Source organism: Antechinus flavipes, chromosome 2, assembly GCF_016432865.1.
Source record: "Antechinus flavipes isolate AdamAnt ecotype Samford, QLD, Australia chromosome 2, AdamAnt_v2, whole genome shotgun sequence".
In the NCBI taxonomy this organism is placed as follows: domain Eukaryota; kingdom Metazoa; phylum Chordata; class Mammalia; order Dasyuromorphia; family Dasyuridae; genus Antechinus; species Antechinus flavipes.
In genome coordinates, this window is record NC_067399.1 from 91,567,432 (window position 1) to 91,585,681 (window position 18,250).

Below are 18,250 nucleotides of genomic sequence, written 5' to 3' on the forward strand. Positions count from 1 at the left end.
TAGCATGGTTTGGTATCATTGATCTGATCTTACAAGGAGATGTCATGGGCCAGAAGATGGGCCCAAGGTACTAAGTGGAATTGAGGAGACAATGGTTAAATCTAGTTTAGAACTGATTTAATCCTACAACAAATAATGGTTTCCCAGTGATATAATAATTGGTTTATACCCAGTGTATAGCATATAAGCAAGAAGCTCTCAGGGCCAGAGACAGAAGCCCACTCCCAGAGGCGGAGCCAGATTCATTCATCCCATCTCACACCACTGTGGTGGCAGGCTCTCCTCCTTCGCTTCTCCACTGAAACCAAGAGTCAGGAGAGTTCAGTTGAAAAGATTGAGAGGGGAGCGTCAGTTGGAGATTGAGAAGCCACAAGTCAGAGTTGAGCTAGAGGAAGAAGCTGGAAGAGCTAAAAAAAACAAGCTGCAAGAGCTCTTGGAACCAAGGAGGGAGAGAGACCTCTAAGAAAATTAACCAGGCTATATTGAAGGAGACAATAGAAGATTTGAACTTTTAACACCTGACTGCATTTACTCTGAACGGAAACTAAAGCTGCCTTCAGAAAACCTCCCCAAGAAACCTGCTCCCAGAGAACCATCATATATTATAGAAAAGAAGAACACCACATATGCTCTCTTCCACTTGACAGCTCTTCAGGTACTTGAACACAGCTGCCAGATTCCCCCTAATTCTTTTCTGCTCCAGTCAAAACAGCCCCATTTACTTTAGCTGATCCTCATATGACTCAAGAAGTTTGAGCATCCTGGTTGCCCTCCTGGATTCTCTCCAGCTTATCCTTGTCCTTTTTAAACACTGGCGCCCAGAAGCAAACACAACACTCCAGATGTGGTCCGAGATTAGACTTGTGCTTGGCTCCAAGGACAGGACTTAGTGATAGCTTAAAAGGAGCAAGTGGTATTTGTTGAATTGAGTCAAACTGAGATGAAGTTGTTGAGAGGCAAATGTCAAGTAGGTAATAGGAAAAATCCTTACTCAATAAGCAGTTCCAAAGCAGAATGGACTTCCTTTAGAAGATACTGAGTTCTATATTGCTAAGCGTTTTCAAATGTAATCAAAATGATATTTATTGGGGAGATTATAGAGGGCCCTCTGTTCAGATGCTAGATTAGATGAAATGACTAATGATGTCTTCTACCTCTGATCCTCTGATTTTGTAATTCTAAGGACCTGATGATCTGAATTACCTTTTGATGGCCTTGCCATTATTATTATAATTATTGTACATATTAGGATTGGACAGTTCAGATGCAAAATCTCTTCTTCTGGGAGGGAGACATTGCTTTTTTGTGGAAGACTTGGGCTAAGGTGCATCTTACTACTTCTTAAAGCATTTCCCCCCATAATCCCAGTGTGCCCTATATCATCTCTGGATGGTATCAGTAAGAAGTGGGAAATTAGTAGTAATATAAAATTCTGACTAAACAAAGAATTAAAAAGAAAGAGTTCCCCCTGAAATGAATACTTTCCAGATTATCTGGTTGCATCATGTGCACAATTTTCATACTAAACTTCTTTTGCAAACAAGCAAATGCATTTTAGTAGAGTTACTCCTTTTAGTTAGAAAAAGTTGTGTAATAGTTGTAATTTATTAAAAGAGAGAAATAACAATATTAGTGAACATTTATATAGCACTTTACAAATGTTATATCATTTTGTCCTCACAACAACTCTAGATGGTAGGGTGCTATTATTATTCCCATTTTAGAGATGAGGAGATTGAGGCAGACAGTGATTAAGTGTCTTGCCCCAATTATATAGCCAGATTGGATTTAAACTCAGGCCCAATGCTTTATCCTTTGTGTATTCTATATAGTGAAATTTTGAAATTTCATTAGTTTGCCTATGTAGGTAGATAGCCCCCAAAATGGGAAATGACTTTTCCAAAGGTCCTTCTTTGGGAAGTGGTGCCAGGATTTTAAGCTATCATTTGGGTCTTCTGACTACTAGCCTTAGGCAGTAACCATTAGTCCTCATGCTCTCTGTGTTGTCACTTTCACAAGCAGAAAATAGGAATGAGTAGAAGGTATTGTAGAAATTATATGTATTTCTAAGTTTCTAAAGCACCAAAATGTAGGGCTGCTAGATGCCTCAATAAATAGAGTGATGGGCCTGAAGTCAGGAAGATTCATCTTCTTTTGTTCAAATCTGGCTTCAGACACAAATTGTGTGACCTTGGATAAGTCGTTGTTTGCCTCAGTTTCCTCACATGTAAAATTAGCCAGAAAAGGAAATGGCACACCATTCTAGTAACCTGACCCAGAAAACTCCAAATTGGGGTCATGAAGAGTTAGACAAGACTTAAAACAACTAAATAACAAGGCACTGAAATGCTTCACTTGGAGGCAAGAACTTAACCAGTATCCAGTAGAGTTGAACTGCAGAAACATTCTTTAGACAACCTAGCCTTATGTGAAGTCAAAGATATTGTGTTTGTATTTGTGAAGTTGGCTTGTGTCCATAGACAATAAGTTATTACTGCCTTCAAAAATAAAAGTCTTTGGGATTCTTTGATAAACAAGAATAGCATCATCTCGATTAAGTGAAAGAATATTGAACTAGCAGTCCAGAAATCCTGATTTCTAGTCCTGACTCTTTCAAAACTACATATCTTTGGATAAGCCATTTCTCTCTTGCCCTCTCTCTCTTAGATTCAGGTTGCCCATTTATAAATTGAGATGTTTGGAATATTTGATCTCTGAGTTCTCTTCTAGCTCAATGAATGAATGAATGAAAAATCACTTATTAGGTGTTGAGCAATTGGTTATTGTCCTTTGTTCATGAAGAGGACCAAAATGATATTACTAATGCAATGTGAAAATAGTTCCTAGTCCCAAGGAACTTACATTCTAATAATGATGGAGACCCAATAATCAGCTTCTTTTGCTTCTCTACTTTTGTAAAAATATTTTCTCAAATTGGCTCCCCTTATCTTTCTCCTCTTGAGAGTAATTTTTTTATATGTCAAGAAGGAGGTCACACTATCACCACACTGTCAAGTGAAGAATCCAGACAATACTCAAGATTTCTCTCTTTCTTTTACTCTCTTCCCCTTTTCTTCCCCCTGCAACTTATCATTTCTTTGTGATTTCAACACTTTCCTTCCTCTCTTGATCTTGCTCACTTTCTCTCCATCTCTCTCTGCATGTCCTTCTGCATGAGTTTCTCTTCCTCTTTGTCTATTTGTAGAGAATATCTTTCCAGCCTTACTGGCATTGACTCCCATCCTGTACTCCTCAAACAATCAAACCTTTCCTTCTTTAAGAGAGAATTCAAGCACCATTTTCTTTATGAAACCTTTCTCTCTCCCCTCCTCACTTTATATTTATGCCATTATCTATCTATCTATATTTATTTATTTATATTCATAAATATAGTTGTCTCCCCTATTAGAATGTCAGCTTCTCATGAGGAGAAATTGTTTTAATCTTTCCATTTGTATCCCAAGGATCAAATTGTGCTTAGCAATTAGTAGATGTGTAATAATGATTGAAATGGAAACATGGCTTCTCTGTGCTTTGGAAGCCTGACCACAGAGGGTTTGCAGTAAATGTGATTAAAAAATGATGTTGGAATTGACGCCCCTGCATAACTACAGAAGTGTTCTTTTCCCTTTGGCCACTCACCTGGTATATGACACTGTCCTGGGGAATTTTCAGGGAAATGATGAGCAATAAGTAGAACTATGTAGAAAAATATATGATTTACTCCACTATCTATATAATAAAAATGCATGATAAGGTAGGTTTGCCTAGTGTTTTAAGGTTTACAGAAGACTGTATACACATTATCCCATTTGTTTTGATGTTGTCATCCTCATTTTTTATAACCTCTATAGATATTATCTCTTTTTTTTCCAGATGAGAAAAGTAATGGAAGATTCTAAATGACTTATTCACACTCAGCTAGTAAATGTTAGATGCAAGGTTTGAACCCACATCTTTGCTAACTGTATTCTTTCTACTATTTACTATGCTGCCTCTGAGTTTAGATTCAAATATATACAAATAAGGAACAAGCAATCTACTCATGAGTGGAATAAATTTATTGAGCTGAGAAATTCAGATAAGGTTTTAGCTATCCAGTGTCTCACTGAGGTCAAATGATATTTAATATAACCTCATCTGCTCCAATAAGAGCGATGGTCTGGTTCTTGTGGTTTACTATTAAGAGATCTGACTGGTTTCTGGTATGGATAGATAGCAACATGGAACCATTGTGTGCATGTGGGAGTCCATGCTTATTTTGGGAGTTTCAACATTTTATCAGAGAGCCCAAGCAAAGCAGCCCTCCCTCTTCTCCTCTGTTTTACATTCACAGAACAACTGGGAGGGACTTCCTTGCTCAGCCCACACTGAGAGGACAACAGACTGTTGGGGAAGTTATTCTCTCCATTTTATCACTTTTGCAAGCAGACAACAGGGTAGCTAGTTTTGGAAAGGCTGGTGACAGCACCCCAGTCTCTATGATTGCCTAAGGTCCTTTTCTGGGGTGCAGTAGAGGTGCTAAAGTCAGCATGTATCTACATTACCCAATGGGAAGCAAGAGAAGAACATCTCAGTTCAAATTACCTAAAACATTTTTTAATAAAAACTTTTAAAAATTAGACTTTTTATTTCCTTAGAAAGACAATGTGGTATAGTATAAATGGAGTCAAACATGGAGTAGACATATGAGTTTAAATCCGATTTCAGATACTTTCTAGCTCTGTGGTGGGCAAGTCATTTAATCTCTCTCAGCTCAGCTTCTTCATTTGTAAAATAGGAATAATAATAACTGTAGCCTTTCGGAGTCATGAGAATCTAATGAGATAATTCGTGTAACATTCTAGTCAAATTATAAAACAGCATATAAATGTGAGTCTATATAGATATCTATAAAATATTTAAATGTATTATTCATAACATTATATAATATTACACACACATACCACCCCCCCACATATATATATGATAATGACATTTAACTGTATCAAGTTCTTCCTAATTCATTATTTTCTTTGGTCCTCAGAAATTATGTGGGCTCTGATTGACAGATGAGAAGCAGTGTGCTATAGTGTTTAAAGTAGTAGACTTGGAATTGGGAAGATAAGAGTTCAAATCCTGCCTCAGTTTCTTTAGCCTATAAAATGATGGACTCAATGGTCTCTAAAGTCACTTCCTTATAAATCTATGACTTTGTGATATAATGAATTGTCTTTCTGAAGATCATACAGAGCCAAGATTTGACCCCTATCCTGCCACATCCCAGTCCATTGCCCTTTGACTCATATCGCACAGCCTTCCACTTAGTCTCTTCAAGTAAAACATCTTATGTGCAGGGTACTATCCAAGGTACTGGGGGATTTACAAAAGAAATGTTAGATAGTAGCTCTATCTTCAAGGAGATTTCACTCTAAGGTGTTTGGGATTGGAAGGGGAAGAAGGGCAGAAACCTAAGAGTGAAGTAATGACAGTAATAGTCTATAATTCAATTTTGAGTTTACATATTATAAGTGGTATAGTTTAGAGGAAGGAACAGTCAAAGAGGGCTTCTTGGAGGAGGTGAAACTTGAATTGGCTCTTTAAGAAAAATCAATAGAAAAGGCAAAAAAAAAAATAATAACCTGCAGTTAATGAGGAGCTGGTTGAGCAAAGGCCCAAGCAAAGACCCCACTCCAACTTATTTGCCATCAGCATTTCATATCTGAGCCAGGATTTCCTATATGTGTGATGCCTGTATTTTGCAGAAAGAAAGGAAAAAAAATACATTGGAATGAGAAGCATCTATGGGAGGGCAAGTGTCCTGAGTAAGTCCTGTGTTCTGCCTTCTTTGTAGGTGGGCTCCCAGCGGTTCAGCGTCAACATGCCCCACAAATTCAGTATCCACAACTATAAAGTCCCTACTTTCTGTGACCATTGCGGATCCTTGCTCTGGGGTCTCTTGCGACAAGGTTTACAGTGTAAAGGTAAGGCATTTTGGGGATGCTCTGTCCTCCCACCTTATTCCTCCTTACCAAAATCCCTCCTCTTTTTTGTATTGATATGAAAAAAGCTAATTTGTAGATTTGGCCAAGGAGACAAGGAAGCTATATGCTTTGCATAGAATGGCTACTAAATAAACATATATTACCTTGTTTTGTTCATTGAATTTACATGACATTGTAACAATCAGCAAGAATTTATTGAATCCTAGTGTATAAAGAATCTTATCCTAAGTATGTAAGGGTAAAATAATGAAAAAAATTTAAGGCATAATCATTGTCATTGGGAATTTATGATTTAACTGGGTGGACAGGACAAATGCATGCATACACACATTTCCCAGTATCAGTCAAATTAATTAATTAGTTAACAAAATTAAATAATATAAATTGAGCACATAAGTATTAGAGTTAGAGAACGGTAGAAAGCTCAGAGAGGAGGAGTTATCACCTGAGGATCTTCAGAGGAGGTAAGTTTAAAGCTGACTTTTAAAAGAGGATGTTGATGGACATAAATTAGGGGATAGGTTTCCCTCCTTTATTCCATGATGGTACCTAGAGGGATATGTAAAGTTTCATCAAGTGGAAATGTTCAAGAATAGAGGACTTTATCGAGAGAAAGAACTGATAAGTAGAAGCATATATAGAATGATTTTACATATATGGATAAATTGGACATATATAACATATATATATTTTCCTATTTGTATTTAATGATAATCATTTCAGGAGCAGGAGGGAGGGAAAGAAAAAAAGAAATTTACATGAGAATTGTGTTGTAGATTTGAAAGGAATAGCAAGTTTTGCATAACAGACTTGCAGTTTCACATATAATCATCTTTTCCCCCCTTAAACTATATCATGTTATAGAAATGCTTGTTTTATTTTATAAATTAAAAAAAAAGAAGTTATATCACCCCATGAGGAAATGTAGATAGGTTACTCATTGAATTAATTTAATTCAATTCAACAATTATTTATGAGAATATACTTTTGAGTATCCAAGGGGGGCTTTTAGGCCAATGTTTTACTTTATTAAATCAAATGTTTTTGAAAATAGGCAACAAACAGTAAGCACAATATGGGATCTTTTATTCTTAATATTTTGCTGACCTGAACCAAGCTCAACATTAAGGAATACTACAGAAAACAGATTGCCTTGGGGTCTGGTTTAAAATTTTTAACAATTAGAAGCTTTCTCTGAAACCAATATCCACTTTTTTCATACATTACTATTCTTCTGCTGATACTGTATGGCTTTGAGTCACAAGAAATGGGAACCGCAGGCTGGTTGATTGTGTAATCCCCTTCTCCCATCATGTGGCTTTCTGGCTGATTGGTCATGTCTGGGTACTGGACTTCTAGGCACTCTCTGGGTGCACCATTGGCTGCCATCATGCCCCAAGTGTTTTTTGCCTTGGGCCCTGGGGCTGGGCCCCTCATCCCGTTTCCCTGAATCTGTCTGCATTCTGAGGCCCAATGGAAGCCTCTGTTGCATTTTGGACATGGGGTTTGGGGTCTTGTTCTCCCACCTTGTTTTCCCATTCTATCTCTATACCAACATTGAGCTTTCAGATATCCTACTTTTCCACACTGAAAGCATCTACAAGTCTCTCTGGGAGTCCCTTGTCAGGAGGGACTCTGTCTTCTCATGTTTGGATTTTGGGAAGTCTGCATCATAGCCTGGCTATAAAAGGCACCTGTGCCCACTGTGGCACAGCGTCTTATGAGCTCCTCTAAAGGAGCATCCTTGTGCAGTCCTAGTATAATTCAGCAGGTCATTCAAAAGGTAGTGATGAAGTGCAAGATAGAAGTGAGTGCATTGTGACCTATTACCAGTGCAAAACTGCACAGGAGAAATAGTTTAAGGATATTGTCAGAATGATGCATGACAAGACAGAAGGTGGACAGATTCTATATTAAGAATAAATGGTCAATATTGAACAATGCCTGGCCTCCATTACTCTCCACACAGGTTTAAGAAATCTAGAGGGAAGTCCTGCATCTCAGGGTCTGGTAGTCTCCTGTAGAAGATTTATGGGTGGTTATTGACAATAATTACAAAGACAGGGAGCAAAGACAAGAAAGTATAGAGAGATACACAGAGAGAAAATACCTATATTGATTGAATCAAAGTATCAGATCACTAGAATCTCTAATGCTATCATTTAGTACGTTCTAACCCATTCTGACCCATTTTACCATCTGATTTTTCTATTGGGTCCTATTTCCCACTAACTCTTGAGAAGGAATTGACCCTGAAGTAAGAGATACTTGCTTCTTAGCTAAAAACTTACCTTCAGAATTTTGTCCAAATCTCAATTTCAGGAAGTTAATTTCCGCAGAATAGCAAGGAGCTTTTATGACAAGAATCTCCTGATGGCCTTCTATAGTTTATATCTAGGCCAATGGTTTTTACCTTCTATATACAATGTGGAGAAGGAAGAAAGGAGAACATGTTGGAATAAATGTATATTATAGAAAAATTTTGATCTTCAGTGAGGCAAGAATCCTGGCAGACCATTTGTCAAATAATCAACTACTCAAGTATGTATAGTACTTCTACCATGTTCTAAGCACTACACATAGTGCCATAGGGGTCAGATGCCATAATCAATTGGGAAGGCAAGACAAACATACTTAAAATTATCAGAGAAAAATTTAAGATGGGATAAAATGGGAAATTGTGTGGCCCAAATTCAAGATGCCATAGACTTTCAGAGAAGTGAGAAAATAATATAGGTTGGAAAACTCAAGAGGACTTCCTGGAGAGAATCGGACCTGAGCTGGATTTCTTAAGATGGATAGGATTTGGGTCAATAGATTTGGAAGGAAGGAGGAGTGAAGAATCAAAGAAGCAATTTTAATCAAAATTGATAATGAGCAACTCACTGGATCAGAAATAAGACTAGTGTGATTAAAGCACAGGGTTCTGGGGAGGCAGCTTGGTGTAATGATTTTGGAACCTGAGGATCTGAGTTCAAATTCTGACTTTTCTAATATTACCCATGTGATTTTGCACAAGACAGGTTATCTTACTAATCCTTATTTCTCTCATTTTAAGGATGTAAATTAAGGTCTGGAGTAGATGGCCTTTAAGATCCTTTTAAAATCTTTTTTTTTTCAATGTGTTAATATTTTTTGTTTTCATATCACTTTATTTTTTAAGTATGTTTCTCCCTTCTTCTCCATCTAGGACTCTAGCCATTGTATTAAAGAATTTAAAAAAAAAAGATGGAGAGAGAGAGAGAGAAAGAAAGAAAGAAAAAGCAGTTTGAAACACATTAACCAAGTCTGACTATATATATGTAGTGTTCTATACAGTCCCTCACTCCTTCAAAGACAGCAGAGAAGTATATTTCTCATCTCTTCTTCAGGGTACTCCTTGCTCATTATAATTACAATTTTCTAATTCTTTTGTATTCCTCTTTCTACTTACATTGTTGCAGTTGTATACCTTGTTTTCTAGGATCTGCTTATTTAACTCTACATCAATTTACATTTCTTCTTGTGCTTTTCTGAATTCTTCACATTCGTTATAACTTCTGGCATTGTGATATTCTGTTTTATATATATATATATATACACACACATACACATACATACATACATATATATATGTGTGTGTGTGTGTGTGTTATGTGTCCATTTCCTTAACATCCCATGTTAGGAGCAGTTGAAGACAAAGTTTGATAGGTGAAGTAAGAGCAGATTGCAGACAGCCATGAAATCCAGGGAAAGAAGTTGAGATTTGATGGGGTAGGAAACAGAAAACCTGTTCCTGTTTCTAAGCAGGGAAGTGACAAGTAAAGTCAAAAAGTATTTGTTAACTGCCCACTATGTATCAAATGGGACAGCTAGGGTGTCACAGTAGATAGAGTATCAGGGTTGGAATCACAAATATTTATCTTCATCAGTTCAAATCTGGCCTCAGACACAATAGCTGTGTGACCCTGGGCTAGTCATTTCATCCAGTTTGTCTCAGTTTCCTCATTTGTAAAATAAGCTGAAAAAGGAAATGGCCAACTGCTCTAGCATTTTTATCAAATAAACCCCAAAAAGGGTGACAAAAAGTTGAAGTGATCTGAAATAACTGAACAATGTTGCAAGCACTGGAGATACAGTGGAAGGCAAAAATAGTCCCTTCCCTAAGGAGCTCACATTTTCCTGGGAGAGCCAATATGCAGACAGTTATATACAGGCAAGATCTATGCCAGGCCAAGTGGCGGTAATCTCAGAGGGAAGTCATTTGCATTGAGAGGAAAAAGTTTCTTGTAGAACATAGGATTTTACTAAGACTTGAAGGAAGCTAAGAAGTAGAAATTAGGAAGCACAGAATTCTAGATAGGAAGGATAGGCAGTGCAGAAGTAGAGATGGGAAATTTAAGGTCATATATAAGAAACAGCATGGAGTCCAGATTGCTTAGGATAGTGGGCCTCTGGGAAGATAAATCTTGCATGGGCTATTTGCTCCTACTTGTCACCAGGAAGAAAAAGAAACTTTCCCAGAATAAATGGCAGAAAATAGCATTGCTTTGGCTAGGATAGGGCACCAATGAGGTGATGTCTGATTTTTTAAAATAAATATCTTAAGCGAGTTGTTGATTTGTGCCAGAAACTAAAATGTAGACACTGTCATTTCTGAAATATTAATGTGCCCAGAGCCCAGCCCCTGACCATCAAAAGCACCCTCATTCAGCATTGCCAGGAACAGAGAATCACAGCTCCTCAGAGATGTACTTAGAAATAGGGAAAAGCCTGGTCTTTTCTGGGTTCTTTTATACATGGAAAAAAAATTCCACAAATCTCTTTGGTTGATCATTAGCTACTGTCTTTACCCAGTGTGAACAGCAAAGTCCTTAGATCATATTCTGATCATATAAAATATTTCTTGTGTTTTTCTAGTAGTCACCTCTGGGATGGTGCCTAAAAAATATTCTAATTTCAATATAATTGATTCCCTTTTTAATACTATGTATTTTGTTTTATGAATTTAAAAATGTTATTCTGAATATGTGTTCATAGGTTTCACCAGACTGTAAAAAGTGTGTTGTGTGTGTGTGTGTGTGTGTGTGTGTGTGTGTGTGTTGGAGGTATCTGTAACAAAAAAGGTAGTTAGGTCTAAAAATTGAAAGAATATGCTCATGGATAGACTGAACCTAATATAATAAAAATGGCAATTCTACCTAAATCAATAGACTTATTTTGTGCCATACCAATCAAACTGCCAAGAAATTACTTTATAGAGCTAGAAAAAATAATAATAAAAATTCATCTAGTTAAATAAAAGGTCAAGAATTTCAAGGGAATTAATGGGGGGGAAAATGCAAACAAAGGTGGCCTAGTGGTACCAGACCTAAATTATAAAACAGCAGTTATGAAAAATGTGAACCATTTCTGAATCAGGGCTGTAGATTTTTAAATTGTAAAGATTATTGTTTATTTATTTATATTTATATTATTATTGTTGTTTAATTCATTGTATTCAAGATAATCTGGGTAGTAAGTAGGTAGAAGTAATGTGTCCTATTGAGAACAGAGCATCATTCTAAATAGGAACAAAATACTGTTATTGCATTCACAGGGGAGGGAGATTTCTCTATCCTGACTACCTGTTAATATTAGCCAGTATACGAAAGTGTTTATACTATTAGTTTTTCTTTTATACATAAAAATGGAAATTTTTTAAAAGGGGAAGTTAGTGGATAGAGCACCAGCCCTGAAGTTAGGAGGAGTTCAAATTTGGACTCAGATATTTAATACTTCCTAGCTGTGTGACCCTGGGCAAGTCACTTAACCCCAAATGCCTCAAAAAAAAAAAAAACCCAAAACAAAAAACAAACCAAAAAAACCAAGTAGATGATTAGAGTGATGGGCTTAAGGTCAGAAAGACCTGAATTCAAGTTTGGCCTCAGATGCTTACTCAGAGGCTCTGTTATCTAACCCTGAATGAATCATTGGACCTCAGTTTCCTCACCTACAAAATAGAAATAATAATGCCCCTCCCTCCCTCCCAGATTGTTGTGAGGATTAAATGAGATAATGTTTCTAAAATGCTTTGTAAACCTGTTTGTAATTGTTTTTCAGTAGTTTCATCTGTGTCTGACTCTTTGTGATCTCTTTGAGATTTTCTTGGCAAAGGTACTGGTGTGATTTGCCATTTCCTTTTCCAGCTTATTTTATAGATAAGGGAACTGGGGCAAACAAATTAAGTGACTTGCATATCTTTACACAGTAAGTGGATTTGAACTCAGGAAGATGAATCTAGCTGATTCTAGGCCTGGTGCTGTATCCATTGCACCACCTAGCAGCACTTGTAAACCCCAGAGTGCTGGGCAACATTATTGTGATGATGATTATTAAGAACTCCTGCACTAATGTGTTACCAGATAAAAGTTTGATTTGGAATATACTCAGGATTATTTGCATTTAAATGGGACAGTGTGCACCTTTAAAATGAAAAGAAATGATTCTCTAATTGTCAAATTTCACATATAACAGAGCTCTAGTGTAAGTAATTTTGTCTTGCAATTCGAGTCAGGGTGGCATTCATAATCCTTTTAGAAATTGCTCCTATCACATCAGCCTTTTGTCTCCTTGCAATATCTGTCCCAAATTGAGCTTCAGCTGTCTAACTTCCTTCTTCCTCCTCTTGCCCCAAAGAATCTGTGCTGCTCATGTGTGTGCACGTTTTACTCCTCACCGGCCCAGGGGCCCACATAAAAAGGACCAAGGTCAAAAAGATCCCCAGACCCCTCATATCCTGGTTGTCTCTATCTTTCTTTCTGTTCAGTTCTGCCCTGAAAGGAAGATTTCCTTGTCTGTAGGAAGATCTCAGTCCCAAAACAACGGAGAAGTTTCCTTCTCACTATTAAAGTGGGACTTCCTGTTTTTCCCCACTTTTAGTTCCCAGGTCCCCTGTTTACCTTCCCAGGAAATTTGCCTTCTCAAGGGAGTTATTGTTCACAATTGGTCCCAGCCCTTTCCTACCTCCTTAATGGGCTACATTTAGCTGAGAGATGAATTTGATTCTTTAATCTCATTTATGTTTCTTTACTCACCATTTTCTTCCCATTGAAAAGTTACTTCAAAGAATCTCAGAAACTTAGAATTTGAAAGGACTTTTAGAATTATATAATCCAGATTCTTCCTTACTTTCCCCTCCCATTTTATATAAGAAACTGAGGTTACAGGAGAGAAAATGACTAAACTTATAAGCCAAAGAGATTATTCACTTTTTTTTGATGTTTCTTGCCTCTCTTGAGAAATAGAAGTGGTAGAGATGAGGGTGATGGTCTAGGATGGTAGGAACCGTTAGTAATAACATATATCTGAGCCAGCTTAATTGTTTTATGAATTGTGAACTGAATCTGAATATAGGAACTTCCCAAGACCCTGGCTTTGTCTAACAGATGAGGAAGATTCCTAAAATAGCTTGCAACTATTATACAGCAAGTTGGGAATGGAGCTGGAATTAGAACCTAGGTCTATCAATAGCTTTCTTTGTATTTCTGCCACAATACCATAGTACCTGGCCATATATGTGTATGTACTGGAAGACGGTGTTTCTGGAGGGTCACTTGTAGATTTCTCTTTAGGGAAGGGAACACATTCAAGCACAGAGAGGATGTGTGTATGTGTGTGCAGAGAAATGATTGCTCATTCTTTCCTTTAGTTCCATAAATCAAGGGTCCACCAAAGTAGCTATGTCTCTCTCCCTTGACTCATCCTTTGTTCTCCTTGAGCACCACAAGTGTTATTTAACTTCTTAGAAGTATGCCTCAGCCATTCTCAGAAGCATCTGCATAATTTTCTTGCTATAGATTTGTTTTTTTTTTTAAATTGGGATGATTTAATAAACATGAGTAGCCCTTTATCTGGCTAATGAATCAGTTTCAATCCTTAATTTGTCTGTTTTCTTTTCATGTGACGTGTTAAGGCTTTGTAATATTGCAGCTCCTTACACACAACACACACACACACACACACACACACACACACAATTAGTCCTCTCAACTCCAAACTCATTATTTTTGCTCTCATTCTGAATAGGATTTTCAGTCCCCACTTGGTCCCTTTCATTTCTTTTCCACTAACATTCACACTATCACACATCATGCACAGCTGCCATGAAGATATTAGAGGCCTGATAGAAATATAATTTTTTAAAAAAGCAGACAATGACTCCCATTTTAGGGGTTTCCAGTCACCTTGGTTTTGTTTGTCCCCACCTAATACAATGGCTGGATAGTCTGTCCACTTTGGCTTTAGCTTCAGTTCCTTATATCTCTAAGGCTAAATATAACAGGTTTAGAAGATATGCCAAGAGAAGTGTCTTTGTCCAGATGATCATCTTGATGTGACTCTGAGTTTGGTTTTTGTTTTTTTTTTAATTGAAAGGTTCCCCACCTTTCCCATGATATTGCTTCCAGTCTTTTAATTTGATTCTCAATAAGATTCTGTCTATAAAGCTTCAATATATCAACTTACTAGCTGTGTAATTCTCAGCAGTTATTTAACCTCAATTGTCTCACAAAAACACACAGAGACAGAGAGAGAGAGAGAGAGACAGAAAGAAAGAAAGAAAGAAAGAAAGAAAGAAAGAAAGAAAGAAAGAAAGAAAGAAAGAAAGAAAGAAAGAAAGAAAGAGAAAGAAAAAGATAAAGAAAAAAAAAGATATCTAAATCAGCTTCCTTATAATTCTCTCCTGCTGTTCCCAACTCTTCCTTTTGGTGCCAAACAGAAGAAGTTTCATCACTTTTCTACATGACACCTCTTGAAAATGGATCTTATATCTAGAATTGGAGGAAGACCTTAGTGTCCAGATCCTTTGTTTTACAAGGAAAGAAACTATTCTGAACTATATCTAGAACCATGAAGTATCTTGCCCAGAAGATATCTATGCTGTTCCTTCCAAGTCTTCTCCACCCTAATCAGCCGCAGTTCTTTTAATAGCTCCTCATACCTAAGACCTTTTTCTAGCCTTGTTGCCCATCTCTGGCTATTTTCCAGCTTGTAACCTTCTTGAAATGTGTCATCCAGAACTGAACACAGTATTTCCTATATGGTCTGACCAGAGGAGAGAGAGTAAGCAGAAGCATAACTTCTATAGTCCTGGGGAATTCAGATCTGAGAAATAAGCATGTGATCCAATGGAAAGGAAGTCAGAAAGACTAGGTACAAGTCTAAACTTTTTCAAATATTAACTCACTATAATTTGACTGCTGTGGCTCTCATTTTAGGCCTTGCTGAAATTTTCCACCCCTGATGTTTTCCCCCAAGCTTACATACCTAAGTGTCTGGCTATTTGTGTTTTTTTAAATTGAATTTTACTTGGTATTCACACAACAAAATAAATATAAGTCGTCATTTCATCAGAAAATTAAGGATATCATAGTGATGATGATTTTTATTTTCTACAGCCCTGTCAACACTGATATATAGCATATCACTTAGATACATATGAGTCATTATTTTTTGCCAATTTCCTCATTTACAACCTTGATTCCTCTTCACCTCATTTTGTGGGCTGGGCCTAATTTAGGTTGGTCACTGGTAGTTTAGGTTCAATAATGGAATAAAACAAGAACCTAACTAGTCATTCAACAAGTGACAAAAAGAAGTTTACTTAGCATAGCATAAGAAAGATATTAAACAAATATATTCTGTAAGGATCTAATATTGATTTTGCAGTTGGTCCACAGTCAATTAATCCATAGGAATAGGATTTCTTTGCGGCCTTGGGTCTTCTGGCATTCAGGAAGTCAGGTGAATCAGTTAGTCAATAAGCATCTGTTATGTACTTTTTATTGTCTAGCATTGTGTGGGGGGATATGAATAATAAGCAAAAAAGATAAGGCAATTCCTGCCCTTGAGGAGATGACAGTCTAATGCGGGTAATACGACATTAAAAAAAAAGGGGGGGAGCTGAGATGAAGTGGGAACCCCCAGGAAGACCAAAGAATGAAAGATGACTAGTCTGGACTCTTTCAAAATGGAGGTTTTGAGAAGAACTCACCAAAGTCAATAAACTGAGGCAACAAAGAGAGAGTGCACTTAAGGAAAAGAATTAACCTAATCTGTGGAAAGCAGGGTAGCCCAATTGATAAAGCCAAGCATTGGAAACATATTCCTTTCATACCCCACCTACCTCTCTTCATTCAAAAATTCTGATCTAAGTCTCCCTGATCCCCTGTATTATATTTAGAATTTTTCTGCATTCAAAGATTCTGATCTACATCTCCCAAGGCCCTTTTGTCCCCTCCTTAGAATGAAAACACATATTTTTGTATTTTTTTTCCAGGTATATCTGATGTACTCTTTAGGTAGCCCTCTATGTCCCATGTGTCAGCCCAGGGAAGTAAAACCCTACTGCCCTTGGGAGTCGAATAGTTGGAATTTTCAGCAGAACAAGACAAGTAGAGGGCACCGGCTTTTATTCAAATCTCTCTCACTGATATCAAGACAACATGGCACAAGAGAATGAATGTTGGATTTATAATAGTAGGCAGACCACTCAGAGGGTCTGATCTATTGACTGTGGACAAGACACTTGACATCCCAGGGTTTCAGTTTATTAATCTGTAAAGGGACAGAGTTTAAACTGATGGTCTATAACTTCCCCTCCAGTGCTCATCTTTTGATTTTATAATCTATGATAATAGTGATCTCTTGGCTTTGACAGAATCTACAATAGTTCTGACTCCCCCAGGATAAAATAATCTTAGCTTTGATATTAGCTATGAAAATGTATTTAATATATTTTATATTTATGATATTTAATATTTAAAATTATGTAATATGTAAAAAATATAAATTTAATAACTCATGAAACAGTATTTCCTTATATAATAAAATGGAAAAAGGAGAAATGGGGAGAAAAGATAGGAGAGAAGTTAGGAAAAGGAGAAAGAGGGAGAGAAGTAAAGAGAGAAAAAGAGAAGAAAGAAAGGAAAAGAGTAGGAGGGAAAGGAAAGAAAGGTGAGGCAGAGAGAAGAAAGAATGGAAGAGAAAGGAGAGGATAGGAGAGAGTAAGAGATGATGAGAGGGGGAGGGGAGGAGAGAAAGAAGGATGGAGAGAGAGACAGGGACACACAGAGAGACAGAAAGACACACACACACACACACGTACAAAGACAGAGAGAGAAAGTTGTCACTTGAAGTGAAGAGTTGAAGATAATTCTAGGGTTGCAAATCTAGATGACTAGAATTGTTATATCCTTGACATAAAAAAGGAAAATTCAGAAAAAAAGTTCTCTTCCTCTTCTCTCTCTCTCTCTCTCTCTCTCTCTCTCTCTCTCTCTCTCTCTCTCTTTCTCTCTCTTTTTCTTCTCTCTCCCTCTTTCCCTTCCACCCCTCTCCTCCCCTCTCCCTTCTTTCCTCTTTCATCATTCACCATCCCTCTCTCTTACCCTCTCTCATCTCTTTTCTCTCACCCTTTCTTCTTCTCTCCCACTCATTTCTTTCCCTCTTTCTCCTTTTTCCTAACTTATCTCCTTTCTTTTCTCTAAGCTTTGAAAGAAGAGAAAGAGGCTCTTATATCTCTTGGACTATTGAAATAACCATTTAGTGGGTCTTCCTGAAGCCAGGTTCTCCCCTCTCCAGTTTATTTTCCAAAGATCTAGCTAACAAATTAACACAACTGTGCAACTTTGTCATTCTTCTGCTCAGAAAATTCTAATGGCTCCCTCTTGCCTTTATGATATGTACAAATTTATCCCCATTTGTATTTAAAACATTCCTGAAATAGCTGCTGCCCATCTTTCCAAGTTTATTGCTCCTTATTCCTCTTCGTGTACTATGTATTTCTACCAAACTCATTACCTACTACTGTCCAAACTAGGAATTTCATTGCCTCTCATCCCCTCCTCACCTTTGTCTTTTAAAATTCCTAGCTTCTTTCAAAGATCAAACACCATCTCCTATATGAAGCCTTAGTACCTTCCTTCAGGTACTAATTGCATTTCCTTCCCCATAAATTGAATCTATGTTGTAATTATGTGCATATATAGGAGTTGTTTTCCCTTTAGAATTTAAGCTTCTTTAAGGAAAAGACTGCTTTAGTCTTTGTACCCCCAGTGCCTGGTTCATAGTAAAAAGTAAGTAAACTTACTGTAAACATAAGTAAGAAACTTATTGCCTGGGTCATTAATTCTCTTCCACCAGCTTCTTGTCTGTATAACTGTCTAGTGGCCAGAAGCCAATGTGTGGCTCGAGCATGATTGCCCCAGTTCACCAAACTCTAGGGAAAATGAGCTCTTATACTTGTAAAA

General features: G+C 37.2%; 1 protein-coding gene across 2 annotated transcripts in view; it reads left to right on the forward strand.

Annotated features, from left to right (window-relative positions):
- PRKCE (protein kinase C epsilon) overlaps positions 1–18,250 on the forward strand; it is a 664,873-nt gene that overhangs the window by 403,170 nt on the left and 243,453 nt on the right. For both annotated transcript variants that reach the window (XM_051975204.1, XM_051975203.1), the window contains exon 6: positions 5,834–5,963. In XM_051975204.1, coding sequence (XP_051831164.1) covers positions 5,834–5,963 — 130 coding nt within the window. The remainder of the gene's footprint in view (positions 1–5,833; positions 5,964–18,250) is intronic.